Source organism: Nicotiana sylvestris, chromosome 4 (assembly GCF_000393655.2).
Source record: "Nicotiana sylvestris chromosome 4, ASM39365v2, whole genome shotgun sequence".
NCBI lineage: Eukaryota > Viridiplantae > Streptophyta > Magnoliopsida > Solanales > Solanaceae > Nicotiana > Nicotiana sylvestris.
Genome location: NC_091060.1, coordinates 43,859,864 through 43,883,367, shown reverse-complemented (window position 1 = coordinate 43,883,367; position 23,504 = coordinate 43,859,864). Strand labels below are relative to the sequence as shown.

The 23,504-nt window shown below is 38.9% G+C and overlaps 1 protein-coding gene across 1 annotated transcript; it reads right to left on the bottom strand.

Moving 5' to 3' along the window:
- Positions 1 to 19,199: 19,199 nt before the first annotated feature.
- On the bottom strand, positions 19,200 to 22,784 carry LOC104223879 (putative late blight resistance protein homolog R1A-10). Its single transcript, XM_070171905.1, has 3 exons — positions 22,640 to 22,784; positions 19,747 to 22,109; positions 19,200 to 19,602 (listed from the first exon to the last, which is right to left on the bottom strand). Exons 2-3 carry the CDS (start codon positions 22,050 to 22,052, stop codon positions 19,359 to 19,361), a joined length of 2,550 nt encoding a protein of 849 aa, XP_070028006.1. The 5' UTR covers positions 22,053 to 22,109; positions 22,640 to 22,784; the 3' UTR covers positions 19,200 to 19,358.
- Between the last annotated feature and the right edge of the window lie 720 nt (positions 22,785 to 23,504).

Genomic DNA, 23,504 nt, shown 5'->3' with positions numbered 1-23,504 from the left:
GCGGTCACTTTTGTGCGGTCGTGCTGGTAGGTGAGTACGGGTCCTACTGGGGCTCTATAATTAGAGACCAAGGGTCTCATTTTACCCTTTTTGCAAATTGGAAACCCAGAACCCTAATTCTACTGTTCATCCCCATCCAAAACTGAGATTCTTGCTTGTGTGGATATATTGCATTCATTCTTCATAATCCTGGTAACATTTCATGCATTTTTGATTATTACTCTTTTATTTTTATTTTAATTGCTTACCAGTAGTCTGTAACTTCTTTGCCTTCACAATTGTCTTCGAATTGTTAGTCTAGGGTAGCTTCCATGTTAGTTTGAAATAACTAAGGATTGGGTACATGAGTAGGGACAAGTAGGGGTAAAAGTTGAACAAAAATAGAACAAAAGCATGCAATCCCTAGTTTACTCACTGAACCTAACCCAGTGCGGCCCGCGGTCGCCTTAGCGCGGTCCGCGGTGCCCTAACGCGGTCTGTGTTATGCTTCCACGCGGTCTGCGATGCTTGAATGACTGAGGAACAACTTGTGTCTAGCGCGACCGCGGTAATGTTTGTGCAGTCCGCGCTAGCCCACCGCGGTCGCGACTCCATTTTGTGCGGACCGCGGTGTGAGATTCAGAGAAGACCCTTCCTGGGATTTTGATCAGTGCGGCCCGCGGTCTCCTTAGCGCGATCTGCGGTGCCTCCAACGCGGCCGCTTTCCTAATGGCGTGGTCCGCGGTGCATGGTTCTGCAGCAGTGTCTGCAACTTTCATTTTGCTTCTGCAATTTTAATTCAGTCACATGTTTCACTGCCTGTGCTTCAACTAACAATGTTAGATGTGTTTGTTTGTAGACAATGGTAAAACAACGAGGAAGAGGTGCTAAACAACCCGGCCGAGGTGACTCCTCCCGGGGAGGAAAAGGGAAACAAGTTAAACTCACTTCCCAACCTAAACTGAAAACATGTAAACAAATTGCTATAGACGACCAATCGGGGAGTGAGTACGTACCATCCCAGGACCTCTCTTCTGATTCAGGGCCAGCTACTGCAGTCCCGGCTTCACATACTGCCCAAGCCCCACAACGTATACATTTTGAGTCGTTTGATGGCTCAACAGCAGGCAGTGGTGAATACTCCACCTCCCCCACAACTTCAGTATCTGGGGAGAGTGCAGAAGACTGGACTAATAGTGATAATGAGGTACCGAACAGTGGGGTGCCCCAGGTTGGGGGTGTTGAGAGAACTAGAAAACCTGAAGTTTGGGAAGATCGGTTTGTCAGCCAGGTGGCGTTCCACAAATTTAGAGAATGGTGGTCGGCACGGAAGTTGATACTTGAGCGGAGCTTTATTGACAAAGACCTTCTACCCCTAAAACCCAATGTGCATAGACAGTTCCAGGCTCGAGCGGGTTGGGAGTTCCTTAAAGACAATTGTTTGAAGTCAAATGAGCATATGGTCAAGGAGTTTTACAGCAATGTGGCTCATATCATGAAAGGCACTAAAGTGACGAAAACAACAACAACAACAACAACAACCCAGTATAATCCCACTTAGTGGGGTCTGGGAAGGGTAGTGTGTACGCAGACCTCACCCCTACCCTAAGGTAGAGAGGTTGTTTCCAAATAGACCCCTGGCATCCTTCTCTCCAAGAACTTCCCACCTTGCTCTTGGGGAGACTCGAACTCACAACCTCTTGGTTGGAAGTGACGAAAGTGACGAAAGTGAAACAAAAATGTGGTTTTCACCGGGAAGGCATTGAATGAGTATTTGGGGTTCATTGACGAAGATAAGTCCCTTTACAATGAAAAGTTAGCAATGGGTAAGGAGGTTCGTCCGTGGTTAGCTTCGTACCTGGCAATTCTGGGTATGGTTCCATAATGGCTACAAGCAGGGACCAAAATACTTCGAAGAACTTTCAACTTCGAGGCTAGAGGGTGGTTGACCTTTGTATGCAGTCGGCTCGATCCAACCACTCATGATCAGACTATTCCACTTGCCCGAGCGGTTATTATTACTTCTATTATGGCAGGTTACCCTATCAATGTGGGAAATGTGATATCTCGCACCATTTCTGTAGTAGGGGTTGAGCATGACCAGAACTACCCTTTTCCCAGCACCCTTACTATGTATTTCCAGGACTTGGAGGTGGAGAAGAGACCGTTTAACGTCAAGGTAAAACCTGTGGCTCCATTTTCCTGGTACAGTTTGAAGGGGCTAGACAACCCCAAAGACAAAAGTTACAAGCCGCCTTCCTCTACTCCAGTTGGCCAGTCTAAGGAGCCAGTGGCGGTAGTGTCTTCGGTTGATCCCCCCACAGAGCCTTCCACCATGCCTACGGTCACCACTGATGATGATTTACCTCCACGACCCTCCTCTTTTGTTGGACCCAGTACTTCAGTTGACACGGGGGTCCCTTCTTCCCAGACTCATCCTTTCACGGCCCTGCAGTTGAGCCGGACACTAGCTAGTTTGAACAACTGGATGTCAGTTGCGACATCCAAGTTGTGTACATTGTCTGCTACAGTTGAGGCCCATTAAGCACCTTCCACTACTCAGTTTCCTTAGTCCATTGAGGACACACGCAAAAGCTTCTGGAAAATCAGGAGAAGATTATGAGGACTCAGGACGCCTTGACTATGGCGGTAGATTCACATAGCAAGGCTTTGAGGGAGCTTGCCTAGGAGTACAAGAAGATGAGGAAGTCAAGGGCGTCCAAGGAGTCGGTGAGAGTGCTACGGACTGATGTGGATAGGCTATTGGCAGACCAGATGCCTTTAGACTTGTTATTCGGGGATCCAGCCCCAGCAGCAGCACCAGTGCCACAGCCACGGCAGGAGCAGAAGCAGGAGAAGGCACCCAGGCCCCCAAGGAAGAAGATGAAGCTCCGCAGTTCAGTTGGTGCAGTTATTGAGCTACCAGACCCACAAGAGACCTCCTCCAGTGATGCACCTATCAGTCAGCCGGTTCAGGAGCAGGCCCCAGTCCCAACAGTTGAGCAGCAGGAGATCGGGAACTAGTCTGAGGTTCCCATACATACAGAGGACTTGGGGACCACTGATGATCCCATACAGACGGACCAGGCCTAGGGAGATCCTATATCCTTTCTGTTGTTTTGATATTTATTTGATAGTTAGCATTGGGACAATGCCAGCTTTTACTCGTGGGGTTGCGCCCTACTTTTTCTGGATGACTGTATATATATAGATTCTTAGTTTATTTTTATTGATTTTGTGTTTTTTTACTTTGGGCTGTATATAACTTTACATTTCTGTATATATTCATCCCCCATTGTATATTCTACTCCCCTATTGTACATATTATTCTATTTTCTATTTTCGCTAAATTTTCATTTTTAGCTTTGTAGTTAGGCTCGTAGTCGCTTTTTTTGATTTTTGCGTTTCCAATAAGCCCTTGGTTTTCTTAATGCCACGGTTCTTTCCAAGGGTGGAGTATTGTGCGAACCGGGTGGCTCTTCCCAATGATAGATGGCATGACAACCTTCTTAAAGGTTTGAGTCTACTTCTTTGATTTTTCTTTTGTTTTTGATAAGCGTAGTTAAAGGCACCTCAAGCAAGGTTTCACTTGGGCCTAACACATTTGTCTTTGATCCTATGGTCAAAGATATAATGTTGTGTTTTTGATGGTGAAAGTTGTGGCTTTGAGACTCTTGCGTTGACCAAACGATCATCATGTGGTCTTTTTGGACCATTGTGTGTTTAAATCATAAATAAGGTCGTTGTAGTCCCTCGACTCGATATCTTTAGCAAATCCCTAGCGTGTGTGGTGAGGAATTGAAATTTGAGTCCAAGTCCCGAGCCAATGGTCTAGAACTTTCCCTAAATGTCTGTTGAGGCGAAATCCTAGGTGAAATTTGACTTGAGAAATGATTATAAGCTCTCCTTGATCCAAATGCTAAGTTGAACAATTTCATAGCCTTCCAATGAAATAATCCCTAGTTAACCCTTTTGAGCCTTAAACCTGTTTCTTTCAAGAACCAATGCTACAAGCCTATACCCGTTCTAAACGATTACCCTCTCTTGGCACCCAAATTTTCCCTTGAGTAATGGCAAAAATCTAAGTTTGGGGGGAGAGACAAGAAAGGAAGCAAAGCAGTAAGGTACAAAAGAAAGAAAAGAAGGCAATGAAAAAGCAAGAAAAGAAAAAGGACAAAAAGAAAGTCCCATGTGAACAAGAATAAAAAGGGATTCAAGGAAAACAAAAGTGAAAAACAAAAGGTGTGGAGAAAGTAGAAAAAGGAGAAATGTTTTGAATTGTATAAGAAAGAGTGACAATGTGTCTCTCTAACCCCTTGTGAAGAAGTGAAATCCTCAAAAAGAGCCAAGAAAGTTGTGCCGAAATGAATCAAAAGAAGTGCTTAAGGGAAGATTGAACCCACGTGAATAAAAATATGTCCTACCCTTGCCTAAAAGCCTTCAAAATGATTCCACAAAAGCCCTATTTGATCTCAAGTTGAAGGGAGCTTACATTAGTGGATACTTACATAAGGGGCAAGCATATGGTACTTAGAGTCGGACTTGTGACCTTCCTTTTTGAGAGAGATAAGTGAAATTTCATTTGCTTCGATTTGTGTGTCAATATTTAAAAGGCGAGGTTCGCTTAGGGAGAGTTGAGGATGTGAGAGTTTGGGTTCCACAATGACCAAAGTAAGTGAGAAAAGCTCTTTGATGAAATGCGTCAACTCTTGATGCTCTTGTGTCGCACTTGATCCATAGTTTTCAAAGTTTTAAATGTGTTAATGATGCATTCATATTGAGGGCAATTGTTAGTCCCAATTGATGCTTGATGAGGTTATTTTAGGATAGCTGGAATCACTGGGATGTTCCTTTAAGGGGTGGGTCTTATTTTGTTTGCTTGAGGACAAGCAAAGGTTTAAGTTTGGGGGAGTTGATAAGTTAGGATTTTAAAGTGTTTATGTCCCTACTTGCCTATGCTTTGAGTATAAATTGATACAAAAACAGTCCCAAAATGCTCACAAGTTGTTCTTGATTGCAGGGTTGACTGACAAAGTGATGAGATGTCAAAAATCGGCTCAAAAAGGAGTGAAACCTGCTCAAGTATCAAAGACCAAGAGACGTAAAGAAAAAGGGGCCTAGTGTGGACCACGTAACAATGACCGCGGCCGCACTAGGAGGTTCAGAGACTGGAAATTTTCGAGCCTAAGGTCACGCGGCCCGCGGAGAATCTTCGCGGCCACACTCCTTCTCTGTGCGGTCCGCGTTCATAGGGTTCAGCAAAGGGGCATTTTTCCTCATGCGGTACGCGGTCACGTCTGCGCGGACCGCGCCAGTTGCCTTCGCGGCCGCGGTTCGCATCCCCCAGTTCAAGTCATCAAACAACTGAAACCCAAGAGCCAGTGCGGCCGCGGTCCATTTTATGCGGCCCGCACTGACCCCACAGGGGTATTTTTGTCCAGTTTTTCCAACCTAGTATAAATAGAACATTTTACTATTTTTTTAGAGAGGAGGTCAGATCTGAGAACAGGAGAATAGCTACGCTTGGTGTTGTAGCCATTTTTGGCATATTTGCTTCCCATTAACAATAGATTATTGTAGTTTCTTCTTAGTAATTAATTAATATGTGTAGTTCTTCATCTATTTCTTCAGTTTCTTCTTTAATTATGTGTAGCTAAACCCATTAGCTAGGGTTGTGGCTCAACCCTAGTGTGGGTAATTGATGGGTGTTGCCATCTAGGGTTAGATTGACTGTGGGTGTTTGTTATTTGGGTTGATTTTATGATTTAATTTAGAATTGGTGGTTGCAAATACTGATTCAAGCTTTGTGGGTTTAACTCTTCTTGAGAAAGAGAGTTTATGACCTCAAAATTGACCCAACAAGGAATTGGGATGGACTCATGAGAAATGATAGTCCCAATTAACGGGTTAAATCTCGAGAGAGTAATCACCCTACTTGAACCCTAGTTGCTTGGTCTAATTTGCCAACCCAATTGGTCTCGAGAGAGTCAATTGGGTAAAATCATTCTCTCTACCGAGAGGTGTGAGAGTGGGTAAAAATTGTGCAACGATTATAGCATAACCCCAAAACAAGTCAATTGAACCTAAGTAACATTTACCCATCAATTAGCCACCAAGGTAATGCCACAAACCTAGTTCTCTTCCTTCCCATTAATTACAACTTAGCAATATTCTCCTAGCATAATCTAAGCTTTAATCCGTAGTTTTATAATAGTAGTTATAAATACAAAAACTCAAAAGATGATTGAAGTGACATTAGAAGCACAACCACAACTCTAGGCTAGAAAGAAAATACAACTCCACTACTACCTCCTTGTGGAAATTCGATCCCGGACCTCTATTCGGGTAAAAGCTATTGCGATCTGCTCTTCCTACCAAAGTGTAGTGTCGAGTCGGCAGCGATCAGTATCCACATCTGATAAGTTTCTAGTTTGTAGTTTTTCTTGTTAGGTATCATCTCTTTCCATTGTCCCTTATTTTATTCCCTTTGTTTTGTTTATTCCCTCTTCTTGAGTCTATTTGGTTAGAACAAGTGAGAAATGACTTCAAAATTTGCTACCAGCCTTCCAATTGCATAAAATAGAATCTTGCTAGCACATCAAAGCAGCATAAGATAGGAAAGAATAGTATGCGCACTGAGTGGGTGGTGATTGACCTGCTTTTGGATTTATGTGAAATACAAAGGTTTGGTATATGTCAATTCATTAACACAATGCAACATATAAAGGGTTTGGTTTTGAACGGATCAGAGGTATCTTCTGTGATAAGGGTGACAGAGAAAGTGGTTAGTCAATAAACAAGCAAGGTCCTTCGAGTTGAAATCAAAGTTATCATGGGAAGTGAAGGAGCAATCGCCCTCAAAGTCAAGGCCACAAACCAACCACCATGTTTAAACTCACAATTTTTCTTTGTTTGAAACAGGGACGAAGACTATGTCCAAATCAAAGCTTGGAAGCTTGAATTTTTCAAGTGTCGTGCCCAAATTTTGTCTGCACAAAGGCGGTTTGAGAAGGGGTAAGAAAATTTGTTCGATCTACAGGAACCCTCCATGAGGAAAGCATGGTTTAGGGGCAAGGAATTTTGTTCGTTCTGCAGAGATCCTTCAAAAAGAGAGTATGGCTCAGGTAAGTTCATTCTCGGCTTTTCAGGACCCTCCTGGATAATGGAATTTAGTTTTAAGTGTTCAGGACCCTCCTAGATAATGGGATTTAGTTTCAAGTTTTCAGGGCCCTCCTGGATAATGGGATTTAAGTTCAAGTTTTCAGGACCCTCCTGGATAATGGGATTTAATTTTAAGTTGTCAGGACCCTCTTGGATAATAGGATTTAGTTTTAAGTTGTCTGGACACTCCTGGATAATGAGATTTAGTTTTATGTTTTTTGGACCCTCATAGATAATTAGATTCAACGTAAGTTTTTACCTTGAGGAAATAGAATTTAGCTTACAGGTTTCACTCTTAAGATGAGATTTAATTTTATTTTTTTCCAAGGCCCTCCTAGATAATGGGATTTAGCTTTTAAATTCTTAGAGCTCTTTTGGATAAAAGGATTCGATTAACACTCACAGATGTTCCAGGTACCAAACTGGGGTAGAAATTTTTTTTTATTTAGTCTGTTTTGTTATAATGGCAGGCGCCCACCTGGAGAACAAGGGAATACATTTCATGTTTTGGAATCAGGCGACACCTGGAAAACAAGGGAATACATCTCAAAGATTTGGCATCAGGCGCCTACCTAGAAAACAAGGGAATCCATTTCAAGTTTTGGCATCAAGCGCCCACCTGGAAAACAAGGGAATACATTTCAAGTTTTGGCATCAGGCGCCCACCTGGAAAATAAGGGAATACATCTCAAAGTTTTTGCATCAGGCGCCCACTTGGAAAATAGGGGAATCCATTTCAAGTTTTGGTATCAGGCACTCACCTGGAAAACAAGAGAATACATTTCAAGTTTTGACATCAGGCCCCCACCTGAAAAACAAGGGAATATATTTCAAGTTTTCACATCAGGCGCCCACCAGAAAAACAAGAGAATACATTTCAAGTTTTGGCATCAGGCACCCACCAGGAAAATAAGGGAATTCATTTCGAGTTTTGGCATCAGGCGCCTTGCCCTATTCAAAATACTCCTATAAAATCAAAGAAATAGATTTTTTCCAATTATTTGTCATTTTATAGGATTTGTTTTATAGGATTTTATTAATTGTTTGCATTTTTGTGGACGTTTAATTTTTATAAAAATAATCATCAAAAAAATGCCCCAAAAATATCAAAAACAAAACACCATGCATTGTATTTAGATTTTGTCTTCGCATTTTTACGATTAATTTGTTAAGTAATTGCTTTATTAAAATAAAATCACAAAAATTGGCTCATTTTATATTTTTAGCTTTTAATTTTAGATTAGCAATTTTCTCTTTTAGGTTAGGATCAACTAATTTTTATAAATATTATAATTAGATAATTAGCTCAATTTAAAATTTAATTTAGGATTTTTATTAAAGAAAAGAAAAAAAGAAAGAAAACAAAGGAAAATGAAATAAGAAAAGGAATTGGAAAAGGAAAAGATGCCTAATTTGAAATTGGGCTAATTCGTACACCCAAAATCGGTCTAAACCCAAGCCCAAAATCCCTCATACCCGGTCTAGTCTCTTACATAAACGAAACAACATCATTTTGTCACGTTTGATCTAGACCCTTCATCTAATCTGATCCAACGGCTCCGAACTCCCATCCCAATTACCTTAAAACTGTCCAAATTGGACCCCCAAACCCTAGAGACCGGTCCTCACTTCCCCCATATCTCATCCCTGTTATCTCTCAAGTCACCACCGTCAGCCGCCGACCGGAAATTGCGTCACAGCAGCGGCAACACTCTAAACCACCCCAAACCTATACCAGATAATCACCAGCCTCCCCTTTACACTATCCCACAATCAGTTTTCCCAAAATTCCCACCCATTTGCTCTTATCTCACAGCTGAGACTCCAACCTCAAACCCTAAAACACTTAAAAAAACAAAAATCATACCAAGTAACCCACAGCCTTCCCTCACCACCATCCCACCACCCTTGCTCCTAAATTCATCTTTTGATTTCTTCAAAATTCCAGAAAACCCCTAGCTTACCCATTTTGCTGATTTCTCTTCTGACTCCTCGAGTTTCAATGCACGATTTGAGTCTAAAATTACATTAACTATTCGTTCTCAGCAAGAATGATTGCTTAATGTATTTTTGGACCCACTTCAAAGTGCAATCGGAGTCTAGCCAACCAACTGATCCGGGGTCCGCTCCTTCATTCCTGAACCTCATTAGGTATTACTTTCCCCTTGTTTTCTTGCCCTATTTTTATATTCACTTATGTTCTGGTCCACACCCATTGAAAATAAAATAAAATAAAAAATGAGTTGTTAGAATTTTTCTTCATCTCTGTCTTTTGTTTTGGTTAATTAAGCAGTAGCATTAATTAAAATCTTAGGATAAATTCCTTATATTGCGTCTCTTTTCCAGTTATCTCTTCTTGTTCTTTTTTGTTTTAGTGTTTAGCTGCATGCTTTAAGTTATTACGTTATTTTGTGTTACTATTACCTATTCGATTTGAATGTCCCATACTAGTTTCTTAGATTCAATCTGTTACGTAGTACTAGTTTAAGTTAGGTTGTCATTAGTCATTTGAATTAGATTTAGATTTCTGATTATTAAATCTGAAATTCATCATGAAATTGGGTCCTTTTAGATTTATTTTAAGATGCCAGATATCCACACTTTTGGCTTTGTTATTTGTTGTTTGATTAGTCTATTTGATATTTGCTTGTTTGTTTTTGTTTGTCATAGTTTGTAAGTCATTAAGGACTTGTAGGGGTTAATCGAAGAAATAAAAACTTAAGGGGGTCATGGGAGGGGTATGCAAACAAAAGTTTGGATAGAAGCTTCTAAAATTTGGGGCAGCTGGCTCTATTTGGCCACCACAAAAATGTTGAAACTAATTAGAGGCTGCCAGCTATCCCATTTCTATTAGAAAGATGCTTTTAGGGGTTGTGCGAGGGAATAATTCCCTGATTTCAGTTTTCCAACACATGCCATTTAGGACAATAAATAGTACCCTTCTCTTCACTCAAAGGAGAGACTGATACATATTTGAGACCTAAAAAAACCTTTTCTGAAAATCCAACTTACTCTTTCTATCAGTTTTTTGTTTTCTGCTTTTCACCTAAAGGTTTGGAGTGGTTTTCCTTGGAATTCCTGGATTTCTAATTTGAAATATGGCTTGATACTAAAGCTGTATATTGGCTGATACTGCTATTTCTTTGCTGCTGAATTACTTTGTCTTTATTTAGTAAGTTTGGATCCATCTCTCAACAGCTAGGTACACACTCCATCTTGTGCTTAAGTATGTGTAAATTTGATATAAGATAAATGCAAGTGTCCTTCTTCTGTCCCTGTTAATGTTGCTAGTTGTTGTGATGTGATTCATTCTTATAAATGCAACAATGTCTAAACCTGCATTGACCTTGCAATTCTTTGTTCATTCAGTATTTGTTATGCTATGAAAAGATATGTTTTCTCGTGTGTGTTAATTATAGGAGCTGTCATCTGTTGGTTTAAATTGTGTAAATTGCTTGGTCAGTCTTATTCAATGTTCTGGTACCTGTTGGTTGAATTGATATGGTAATACAGCTAGTCGCATGTGTATAGCCCCGACCTTCGTGAATCTGATCTTTAACATGGCCAGATTCATGAATCTCAAAGCTAAAACAGAGTTTTTGTTTTCATTGTACGTAAAAGAGTTGGCAGCCTCCTGAAAGATCATTGCTGGGAATTTCACTTATAGCTAATAAAGTAATCATTAGATAGTTTAGAATAAGTTGGTTTACCATTCCGTAGCTAAGTTTTTTTTTCTTTTTTGTTCAATCAAGAGTTGGTATTCGATGATCCACAGTCTATTGTTACTGTCAAGTGGACATGGAATTTCAATATAAACAGATGTTGATGTATAAAGTATGGCTGGAAAGTGTGATTTTAGTTTAATTACCTTTTAGTAGCGATTGAATGTGTAACAATGTATCCACTGTATTGCACTCTATGTTGTGGGTATGGAAACATGAAAAACACACCTTAACAGGAATTAGATCAAATATTGGGGGGGCCAATTTAGGCCGAATGACACCCCGCCTGTTTGGCCTAGGGTCTAGTTTGGTAGTTCACCCTATATCCGCATGAAAACATGTACTAATATTGTTCACATCTTTTAGATATCATAAATGAGAAGCATGATTTGGATGCTAATGTTTTATTTATGTTATCATGTGGTCATATGTTAATTTGACTCTATGTCCAATGCTGCATTTTAAGTCTTTATATGCTATATATTTTGGAATTTGTATGAAGCTGTGCCTAAGAAGGTAAATTGAGCCAGACTTGGAAACAACCCAAATAGAGTTGTGCATGTGAGTCTGGACACTTCAGGACATGGACCATGGAGTATAACCCAGTGTGAATTTACAGGAACTAATGTTTTCCAGCCTTTATTTTATTACAACTTTTCAGCAGGTTAATTAAAAACAAATGGCATTTCTCAATTTCTTAGGGTCAGCAGATTCGAACATATGGACTTTAGAATCAATGTGATTTAGAAATATAGACTTAAGGATCCATAACAATCAAATGAATCAGATATGCCTAGAGTTTGATTCTTAGTTTTTCTGGCAAACCTCATAAACTAGTATCAAAGAAGGGAATAATGAACCTCATAGTTTGCTTTAGGCACATAATTAAATCATCTTAATTACGGGTATGGTTCCCGTGGCGTGGTTGTGATACCTAATTTCAAATTAGTTTTTAAGTATGAATACTCGTAATTCACTTTAATTTGAGCACAAATCTTTTGAAATAAATTGAGGTGTGTCATTCAATCACATAGTCTATGGCCCTCACACCAATATCTTAACTAATGTAGAAAAATGCTTTGAACTCTCGTAGTTTTCTTTAGGCAGATTAATTAAATAAATTATCATAACTACGGGTACGGTTCCTGTGACGTAGTTGTGATACTTAATGTCCAAATTCGGGGGTATATTTATGTGACCCGGCCATAACAACTAATAATGTTAATAATTTAAACATGTTGTAAATCGTGGGTACGGTTCTCGTGAAATGATTTGCAATGTGTACCAAACAAACAAGTGTATGACAATCGTAACTTGTTCCAGAATAATTCCATTAATAATTAAAAGCGGTCAAAGGTTAAAGAATAGAATAGGTTTAAAAATATGCAATTAATAACATAATTAGGCCAATAATAATAGTTGAGCGATCGTGCTAGAACCATGGAACTCGGGAATACCTAACACCTTCTTCTAGGTTAATATAATTTCTTACCCGTATTTTTGTATTTCACGGATTGTAAAAAAGAGTCAAACTTCCTCGACTCAGGATTCTAAACTGGTGACTTGGGATACCATAAATATCCCAAGTGGTGACTCTGAATAAATAAATAATCTCGTTTCGATTTTGTCACTTTAATTGGTAAAACTCCCCTATACCCCTTCCGGGGTAGAAAAGAAGGTGTGACATAATTCATTCATTAATCTGTTCTGTAATAATTTTGTAACAAACAACTCTGGGGTATTTAGTAAAATTGGGAAGGGTTTCTCATTTTCATTTGCTAAATCGGGTAGAATCCTGCCTATAGGATCTCATTTGTACTGCTTTGTTTCATGCTTATAAGTCCTATGTTATGTTTACATGCTAGAGATCCTGCCTATTAGATTGATGTTATGATTTGTTAGAAATCTTGCCTTTAGGTGTATCAATCTGTCCAATAAACGTGTATTAGCAATCATGCCTATAGGATCAATATTCGGCTTAATTGTTTTCTGGTTCAATGTGTATAAATTCCTGCTCATATACTGCTCCATTCTAGAAATCATGCCTATAGGATAAAAATTAACTCAATGCTAGAAATCATGCCTATAGGATTAAAATCAGTTCGATGCTAGAAATCATGCTTATATGATTAAAATTAGCTTATGGCTCGAAATTATGCCTATATGATTAAAATCAATTGAATGATAGAAATCATGCCTATATGGTAATAATCAGCACACTCGTAGAGGTCATGCATATAGGATTCTATTAACTGATTGGGAATTCGATTATCACTGTCAATCACTTATATAACATGCTTATAGGGTTGAACAATAATTCTGGACTTATGATTGTGATTTACTATTATGAAACACCTAGATATTGTACTGAACTAAAATCAGTAGGTAAATATACGTAGGCCCTAACACTCGCATTAAGAACTATCTCTGCATACTGTTGCTCGCATGTTCATCACATAAATATCCTGCCTATATGACTCTAAGATTAATAAAGCCTGCTAGATCAGTTGCTGCATTTGTTGTTTACATGAGGAGGTTAACGTGAGCCCATATATGCTTTTATTTGAAAAGTCCTAACTGTTTTGCTTGTCTCCTAGCATTTTACAATTTTGATAATCTTAGGCCTAGTCTAGGACCTTCCTAAATAGAGGTCCCAATGCCTCCAGGACCTTAGGTAAAGGATGGGTAGTGCACGCATAGGACACGAGTTAGAATCAACTAGAGCGCTTTTAGGTAAAAACTCAAAGATAGTAATCGGGTAGTAGGAGATGATAGTCTGTGCCCACTGAATAATATGAGTAACACCCCTCTTCTTGGGGGAGTTACGAAGTATTATTTATGTTGCGCGTGGTGATCCTATAGGCTAAACAATTTAGGACCCCCATCCTTACTAATAGTTTATTCGCTTCCTTAGACTAATTAGCATAATTTATGTTCGATCGGGACCCACCGTTGTGTACCTCGAGGGGTGCCTAACACCTTCCCTATGAGGAAATTTGAGCCCTTACCTGATCTATGGTGATGCAAACTGGTATAATCTGAGTTATTTGCTATAGGTGCCCTAACGCACCTTAATCTGTTAGGTGGCAACTCTATCAACCAATTCATTTTCCCTACTCTCTCAAAATGAGTGGTCAAATGTTGAAACCCACTTTCACAAGAAAAGGGGGCGCGACACTGCCCTGATGTTGTGGATCCAAGGCCTTCCGAGTAGGGCGTTGTACCTCATATCACCCTCGATTACATGGAAGTTTGTTTCTTGGATGGTCCCGGCCACGTTCACTAGCAAAATAATCTCACCTTTGGTGATTTCACTTGCCATGTTGAAGCTGTTAAGTACTCGGGTTGCAGGTACAATTTGATCTTGTAGGTCGAGTTGTTCTACGACCCTCGATCGACTAATGTTGGTCGAGCTACCTGGATTAATCAAAACACGTTTAATTTGAATTTTATTCATAAGGACATATATTACCAGTAGGTCGTTATGAGGTTTCTCGATCCCTTCTACATCCTCGTCGTTGAAAGACAAAGTCTCTTCCGGTAAGTAGTCATGTGTTCGCTTTTCCCTTGTGATTGTCACTTTGGTGCATTTAAATATCGATCCTTGAGAAATATCGACCCCTCCAATGATCACGTGAATCATGTTCTACAGTTCTTCTTGCTCGTTCTGTCTGTTTGAATCTCTGTTTCTGAAGTGGTTCTTTGCCCGATCACTTAAGAATTCCCGAAGGTGCCCCTCGTTGAACGATCAGGCTACTCCATCCCTTAGTTGTCTGCAATCTTCTGTTTTATGGCTATGAGTGCCATGATACTTTCATATTTGGTTTGAGTTTCTTTGGGCCGGATCAGTCTGTAGAGGTCGAGGACACCTGGTATCTTTGATACGACCAATGGCCGATACTATGGCGGAAACATCTACGCTAAAGTTATATTCTGACAATCGAGGTGCTTCTTTAGACCCGGCATCCCTATCGAAACCACTCTTGCTCATGAGCCCTCGGGAGCTCTATGCTCGATCATTCCGAATGGGGTTGTGTCCATGCTCGTTACTTCTCCGATCTCCACCGTATGGCTGATATTGGTCTCTGTTCGACTGCGGTTCCCGGTCGAAGTCCCTTTTAACTCTGTCCACGGGCCTTTTGGGATAAACCAACCCGGTTGGGGACCCAGTTGATCATCCTCGACCATTATCTTCGACTAATAACGATTATGTACATCGACCCAAGTGACAACTGGATATTCGATCAAATTCTTTTTTAATTGTTATGAAGATATAGAACTCTGATCATTGAGACCTTGAGTGAATGCTTGAACAGCCTAATCATCGGTGACCGGCGGAAAATCTATTCTCTCCATTTGGAACTAATATACGAACTCCCTGAGCATCCCGTTATCTCTCTGCCTTTCCTTGAATAGGTCTTATTTTCTTGCTGCAACCTTAATGGCTCCAGCGTGCGCCTTTATAAAGGAATCTGCAAGCATAGCAAATAAATCAATAGAATTGCGTGGTAAATTATGGTACCATATCATGGCACCCATTGATAGAGTTTCCCCGAATTTCTTCAGCAATACGGATTCAATTTCATCATCTTCCAAGTCATTTCCTTTGATGGTGCATGTATACGAGGTGACGTGCTCATTCGGATCAGTTGTCCCGTTATACTTCGAAATCTCGGGCATACGGAACTTCTTAGGGACTAGCTTCGGAGCCGCACTTGGGGGGAAGGGTTTTTGTACGAACTTTTTAGAATCTAGCCCTTTCAATATCGGAGGTGCCCCTGGGATTTGGTCGACTCTGGAATTATAAATTTCCACTTTCTTATCATTTTACTCGATCTTCTTTTCCCCAATCTTGATTCGCTTTGTCAGTTCCTCGAGCATCTTTACGATAGCAGGATTAGTCGCCGTTTCTCCTCCATTTTATCTCTTTGGCACCGATTCGGTTCTATGAACAACTTCTTGTGATGGCCCAAGCTCGATCCTACTCGATGCACGATTCTAATTTTGGAGTTGTGCTATTGTAGCTTGTTGATTCTAAAATATTTCGAATATTATTCGAAGTCTAAATTCCTCTTTTTTTCACCGCTCTGTGCGTTTTTATCGGTTGTTCGAGCATCTCTGCGGACGCTATTTTCAGATCGACGCCCAAATTTCCATTAATGGCGATATGGGAGCTGACGTCGATAGGGTCCACGTCCGGAGCTCCATCGAGGTTGACTGGAGGTACTCCATTTCCTGGGGCGGTTATGTTTTCGTTCTTGCCGTGAAGACCAAGGCCATTGTCTGTGTGTGTGGGCGCTACTTGAGAGTTTGATATGTTGATCCTGGAATCAATGACACTTTAAAGAACAAGCGTAAAATAGTCTGTGTTACAAAAATTGTACCAGGCAATCACTATTATCCTTAGCCCCACGGTGGGCGACAAACTGTTTACCTTTAAAATTGGATAACAATTAAACTTATAAGTGGTTTTAAAGATATGTGATTTCACTTGGCACAAACTGATAAATGTGAAAATTAACGTAAGAAACTAACAGTAAAATAAATCAAACCAATGTGATGAATAATTGTGGCCCTCGAGCTAGATCGCCCTCGAACAACAAAGTATGCTAAAAGTATGAACCAAACAATAGAGCTTAAATGAAAAGATGTAATATACTGCTTTGATCTGCGAGAATGTATGTGATTACAAAATGATTAGGACCCTCTTTATATAGTAGAGGAATTCTTTTTGTGGTACAATTATAATTACAGAAGGAAATCCCATGATGGGCTAAATATCCGGTCTTGGCTTGATACGTGCCGAGGTTTCCGCCACAATCCTCGCCTGATCACGGCTATATCGAGTTTCTGTTATTCGACCTAGCAGGCTTCTCCGTTCTCATTCGATCTCTTTCTCGCTTCGGACTCGGTCACGGTTGATATCGATCTTGATCGGCCATTGTTCCACGAGCTTATTTATTCATCCTCGTATTATGATCCGATATAACTGAGGCCGAGCCTTAATCTATCACCTCGATTTCAGTCAGTCATACAAAATTAAGCAAGCTCAATTATAAAGCGGTATCCTTAAAAAGTTGTTTTATACCAAATTAAACAAATACTTAGCAAACTTCTTTTGAGGACAAAATGAGGAAAATAGTAAGTACCATTCAAGCTCATGGAGCAAATTATGCTAACTTAAGGATGAGGCGGGAGTTGGATTTAATTCCCTTTCTAACATACAAGGCTATTTGCTATGAAACGATCGTGCAGACTGAGGACTCACCAGTGTCTATAGGCTTCTTTCATCACGGCAAAGTATTGTCTAAGGACCAATATCATTGCTAGAAAATAGATCTTTACTCAATCATAGAGCTGCAAAAAGCTCCTGGAGAGTAGAAAGAAAGCTGAGCCATATATGATATGGAAAGTTAATAAAGGAAATTCATTATTTTGATGGCACTTAGGGGTGTACAAAGAAAATCGATAAATCGAATCAACCCGATAGTTCGAGTCAAACTGAGAGAAAAATTCGACTATGGTTTGGTTTGATTTGGTTTGGTGTTGGAAAAAAAATCCGACCATAATTGGTTTGATTTTAACTAAAGAAAGTCAAACCGAAACCAAACCAACTCGGCATTACATATATAGAAATTTTAGATATATTTAACATATAAATATACTTATTGTGATGTAATTTGTAAATATTTCTTAAACTTTTTTCATAATTTTATCATTTAAGGTATTATTTCAAGGTTGGACTTAGAACTTTTGAATGTTCCAATAAATTTTATAGTCATTAATATTAGTAACTTAAATAAGAGATAAATAATGCTAACAAAAGCCCAAACCAAAATCAAATCAATACTAATGCTAACAAAAGACAGTCAATTCAATACTACGAATGGCAATGTATTGAATATCTATTTTTGTTTTGCAATAATTTAGATAAAAATATGTAACCCATTTTTATTTTTTCTTTAGCGTTTAATCATGTAATTAATACTCCCTTATTAGTCTACTTATTTTCGCATGACTTAGTACTTTTAGATTATGTTTATTTTTATTATTGTTTTTTAATTAGCAATATGTATATTACATAATTTTATTGTCTTTATTGTTGAATATTCTAGGATAATGCCATGACATATCTTAGTATTTTGTATTATTTTCTTGGAAAATACCTTATATAGTTATATCTTACCAGGATTAAAGAAATATTTTGAGCACAAGTTATATGTTTTGTCCTACAAATATTTTACCGGAAAAAAACCCGAAAAACCTGAATAACCCGAAAACCCGATATTGAAAAACCCGAGTTTTATTGGTTTGGTCTTTAAATTAAATAACCCGACACAATTGGTTTGGTTTGGTAATTGCAAAATTCGAACAAACCCGACCTATGTAGCCCTAGGTGGCACAACCGGACAGGACTTGGTCCTTTAGCTCTTGTACTACAACCTGGAGGTAGATCAGGAGAGATTAAGGTCAAGGAATGCACTCAGGACAGTAGATGGAACTCCAACAAATTGTCTAAGATAGTCCATCCTAAATGCAAAGTCACATAGAACAGATTCATGTCTCTCGCACTTATGCAGACGATCAATGTTATTGGATCTTAGTTCTGATGGATAGTTCATTTGTTCTTCTGCTAGAGAGATCGGACAGAAATAAAAATGACACATTTTATAGGCTATGGCACAAAGGAATTCCTTTTAAAGCTTTCCTCTGTTGGAGTATTCTGAAGAAAAAATTTCATTTGGATGATACTTTATCTAGATTTAGTCAAAATATTATTTCCAAATGCACTTGCTGTAGGTCCCCTCGATCAGAAACCACCTCTCACTTATTGAAAATGTGACAATTAAGAGTGTGGACCTAGTTTGCAAATGCCATGGGCATCAGGTTGGATTCTAACTAGATTAGAACCCTTCTTGGAGCTGGTGGGTGCATCAGTACAACAATTCATGCAAGATCCTTCCTATTTTCGTTACATAGGAACTATGGAAGAGAAAGTGTGCTTGTCAGGTACGGCCAAACTCAAACTACAGTATTTAGAGTTATTTAGCAGTTTATTTTCAACACAAGTTACTATTGATAAAACATTTTAAACACTATTCCCCTATTACTTATGGTGTTCCAGTTTACTGGTGTAATGAGAACACCATGCTTATCAATACAGATGGAGGCTTTTCATGGAGAGAGAAGCAAGCAGGAGCGAGAGGCGTAATGAGAGGGAAGATGGCTCAATGGTGCTTGCCTTCTCAGAAAAGCTCAACTACTACACTAACAACATGGCATTAAGTCTAGCCTGCACTAATTGACTTGAGATACAATCATTTTATGGGCTTATACTATGTCATACTGGAGATGGATTCAAAGATCATAATTGACATGATGGATGGGGTACACAAACCTTCATGGAAGCTTCAGCACTAGATTAGCAATATTCAAGAATGTCTTTGCAGTCCATTGCTTTAAATATAGTAGCTGATATTCCATCAAAGTAGGGGTCTAATCAAAGGCGAAACCGACTGCCGCTGCCGCTGCTTCTTCTTCTCCCTTCTCTTTTTCTTCTGCTTCTACTTCTGCTTCTACTTCTGCTGCTGCTTGGTCTTCTCCTTTCTCTTTTTCTTCTGCTACTGCTTCTTCTTCTACTTCTGCTGCTGCTTGGTCTTCTCCTTTCTCTTTTTCTTCTGCTACTGCTTCTTCTTCTACTTCTTCCTCTTTCTCTTCCTCTTCATATTCTCTTTGTTCCCTATTTTTTTAACAACAATAATTAATGTAACATAACATAATGATATAAACATATTCTGCAGTTATAACAACAATAACGTAATGAACTAAACTCATAAATTGAATTATCAGGAAAAAAATTTAAAAAGTAAAAAGAAAGACATACCGAGAGTAATGTGGAAAAATATAGACCTTGAGATTGTCACATCCTGAAGTTGTTTCTACTTCTTCCTTAATCTCCAAAGCTGAAGCCTTGACATTATCATCACAATAGAACACCTTGATTGTTGTAAGCGTTCCAATATCCGCAAAACTGTCAGGAATTTTCTCAAGCAATTCAACAGATCTTAGCACTAAACTCTCAAGCTTGGGAAATGATGATGATTCTGAGACATGCCATTCCCTAAGATGAACGCCTTGAAATTTTAAGATTCTGAGTACCGGGAACTCCATATCTCTCACGTCCCACTCATCTTGCTCGAATTTACACCCTTCATATATCAGTCTTTGAAGGTTGGGTAACCAAGCGATTGTGGAAGTTGCACTTGCTGGTATATTGACTTTTCGGAGGATCAGCTCTTTGAGACTTGAAGGAAAATAATAATTGGTGATATTACACATCGAACCAACCACGAGGGATTGAAGCTGTGTAAGAACATCCAATTTCAGAACTAGAGAGCTAGCTTCATCAATATCATTATCAGCTATCATGAGGAGAAGCTTTTGAAGATTGGGAAACCTCTCAATTAACTCTATATCCTCACGAAGTAAACACATGCCTTTAAAGGCCCTCAAATTCTCCATCTTAGACGGGCCTTCTTCAGAAACTGCAAATATCTCACGAGGTAAAAGTGTTAATAGGTCTACATGCTTTAGTTTCGTCATCTTCCAAATATGAGGTGTCGCCTCTACTATTCTCTCAGTATCCACCAGTAAAGTTTCCAGGTCGCACATGTGTGATACCCACTCGAAAAAAAACTTTTCAAAACACATTCCCAGGTATCTCAGGTAAACTAGTGATTGCAGTATATCTTCTATATTCGTATAATCCCCTGGAATGCAGTTCCTGAAATCCAACACTCTAAGAAGTCTAAAGTCTCCAACTGATGAGAAATGATACGAACGAGATAAATACTCTTTAGAAACAGTACCGTGAAAATTAGCCTCACTATTCCAAAAATCTCTATAAGCAAGAAAATCATCCACGTTATTAGTAACAAAGAACGATTTAAGTTCTTGTCCAAAAGATGTTCCTTTTTTGGAGCCGCTTGTGAGGAATCTATCTACTTCGTTGTTGAATCTCTGCAAATCACGACGAAGCTTATGGTCGAGGTGAATGCATACTCGATGTTCCTCATCATATGAAGGTTGATATTGGTTATTTGTCCCTATAACTTGCATGAACTTTTCTTCTTTAGTTTTGTTTAAGACAAAGTCACGCACTACATCATGAATTTGCAAGTACTTCACCTTGCCATCAAAGGCCGTCTTTGAAATCATTAGAAGGCTACTAGAAATTATATCGGTCAAGTAAGCTTCAGCTACCGCCTCCAATCCTCTCTCATCACTACATTGAACGAGGCCTTCGGCCATCCAGAGTAACATCAATTTAGATGCTCCAATTTTTTCATCCTCCCTAAATACTCCCATAGTCAGAAGGCAATGTCTCAAATGATCCGGTAAGTAGCGGTAACTTAACTGCAGTGCCAAGTTGCTCTCACTTTCAACTGCTCCAAGATGAGACTTTAAATTGTTTGCAACTTCACACCACTCTGAGACATTCCTTTCTTTCTTTGCCAGAATTCCACCAATCAAAACAATTGTAAGAGGCAGTCCTTTACAATATTCTGCAATTTGTACCCCAACATTCTCGAATTCAGGAGGGCAAGTTTCCTTTTGAAATGCTTTTTTCACCAACAATTTCCAGCTCGCTTCCCTTGTTAGGAATCGAGGGGAATAAGGATTGGTACAGTGCTCGACTTCCATTGCCACATGTTCAAGTCGAGTTGTTAACATGATTCTGCTTCCTTGTCTACCGATTGGAAAACATAATCTTAACTCATCCCATGCCTTTACTTCCCATACATCATCCAAGACAATGAGATATCTTTTGCCTATTAAACATTTGCGCAACATATCAGCTATGTCACTCTTCTTATCTCCATTGTACTTAACACCTGTCACTTGCTTATAGATGTCCCTCAACAGCTCTCTCACATCATATGATTGTGAAATGGTAACCCATGCTCGAACATCAAAGTGAGAAACAATAGAAGAATCTTTGAATATCTTTTTTGCCAAAGTGGTCTTTCCGAGACCAGGCATGCCAAAAATAGAGACAATATCCCGTTCCCTTATTCCTCTGGTCAGTAGCTTAATTATCTTCTCAGCATCATCCTCAAGCCCCACAGGTTCCTCTTCAGTTTCTTGAGTACTTGGTGTAGCAATCTCATTAATGTTGACATTCTCCATCCTAATTAGCTTGATCTCTTTTCGGGTTAAAATGCTTGCTGTCAGAGAGCAGTATGCCTAACAGGAGTAATAGTAATGACATGGTCAATCTCCAGTAAGCAATAAAAAAACCAGCAACTGTAGACAAAGACTATAAAGATCAGGAAAAAAATAGGTGCAAACAATGGTAATGCTCCAGTTAAGATTAGGAACTCTTAAAACCTAATGTAAAATTCTCCTTATGCATGAATTACATCAAGATATTCCCATTTTCAGATTCAGATTCCTTTACATAGATCTATAAATTCCCAATTCAATTAAACATTTACAGTTATACTTTATTTCATTCATTATTAATCCAGCTTATTAAATTTAGAATTCTGCATTCTATGACTAATATTTAAATATAGCGACATATTTCAAAGTAAATGAAATAGTAATAATTTTACAATCAATAACAGCACTGTATGAGTATAAATCCATGTTGTCTTAATTTAATTTTGAAACAAAAAATAGAAAAAAGAACTCATTGAAGTTTAAAAGCTGCTACCCTCCAATCTGAGACCAAGGAAATATGATTTCTATTCTTAAGCGAGAAAAACACTGACCTTCAATTCTATGAGGAGCGGAGAGCTTCTAATCTGCGGTGATAGAACTTAGAAGTTTAGTCAATTATTAGAGAGAAGGAAAAGGGCTTTCACATTGAAGAACCATTCTTTTTACCTACTGTGAGTCAATGAATGAGGCCTATTCACACTGTGAATCATTGAGAAATATACATATAACATTGTCCATGTTCAGATTCGGAATTTTTAATTATCAATGCCAGCTAGCTGTATATGTACAGTTTGAGTTTCTAATTTAGTAATCAGAGGAAAGGTTATTGCCCCTACCATCCAAACTCAAAAGTATTTCTAGAAATTGGTAGATTGTGGTATGCCACTATTTGGTAGCACAAAAGGTACGGGACACATTGGACTCCCTTTTTTACAAAGCAAATTCACATTTTAATACGGCAGAATAACCTAAATGGCACTTATACTTGTCCCACTTTGTCATGTCGGTCCCTATATTCCACAAAGTTTCATCCAGACATCTCTTCTCGTTCAAAACAACTCTTTTAAACCCTTCCGATCTCACGTTGTCTTCAACGATCCAACGTGGATGACACATCCATGTCCACCTCAAATTTTTTATGCCACATCATTATTTTTTCAATTCATTTCAGAATTTTCTACTTTATTTTTTATTTTATTTTCACTTCACTCCTCCCCTCTACTCTCTATTAGGGGTGTTCGTAAAAACCCGAAAAATCGGGCCAAACCGAAAACCAAACCAAACCAACCAAAAAAATCAATAATTTTTTATTTGGTTTTGGTTTTTAACTTTAAAAACCGGTCAAATTTGGTTTGGTATTGGTTTTAATCAGAAAAAAACGAAAAAACCCGAACTAAACCGACTATAGGATTAGCT

Bases quoted from the DNA above. Each gene is read 5' to 3' on its own strand.
- LOC104223879 (XM_070171905.1), bottom strand. From the start codon at position 22,052: ATGGAGAATGTCAACATTAATGAGATTGCTACACCAAGTACTCAAGAA. The intron at 19,603-19,746 runs GTATGTCTTTCT...TTAAAAAAATAG, and splicing joins ATTTTTCCACATTACTCTCG to GGAACAAAGAGAATATGAAG.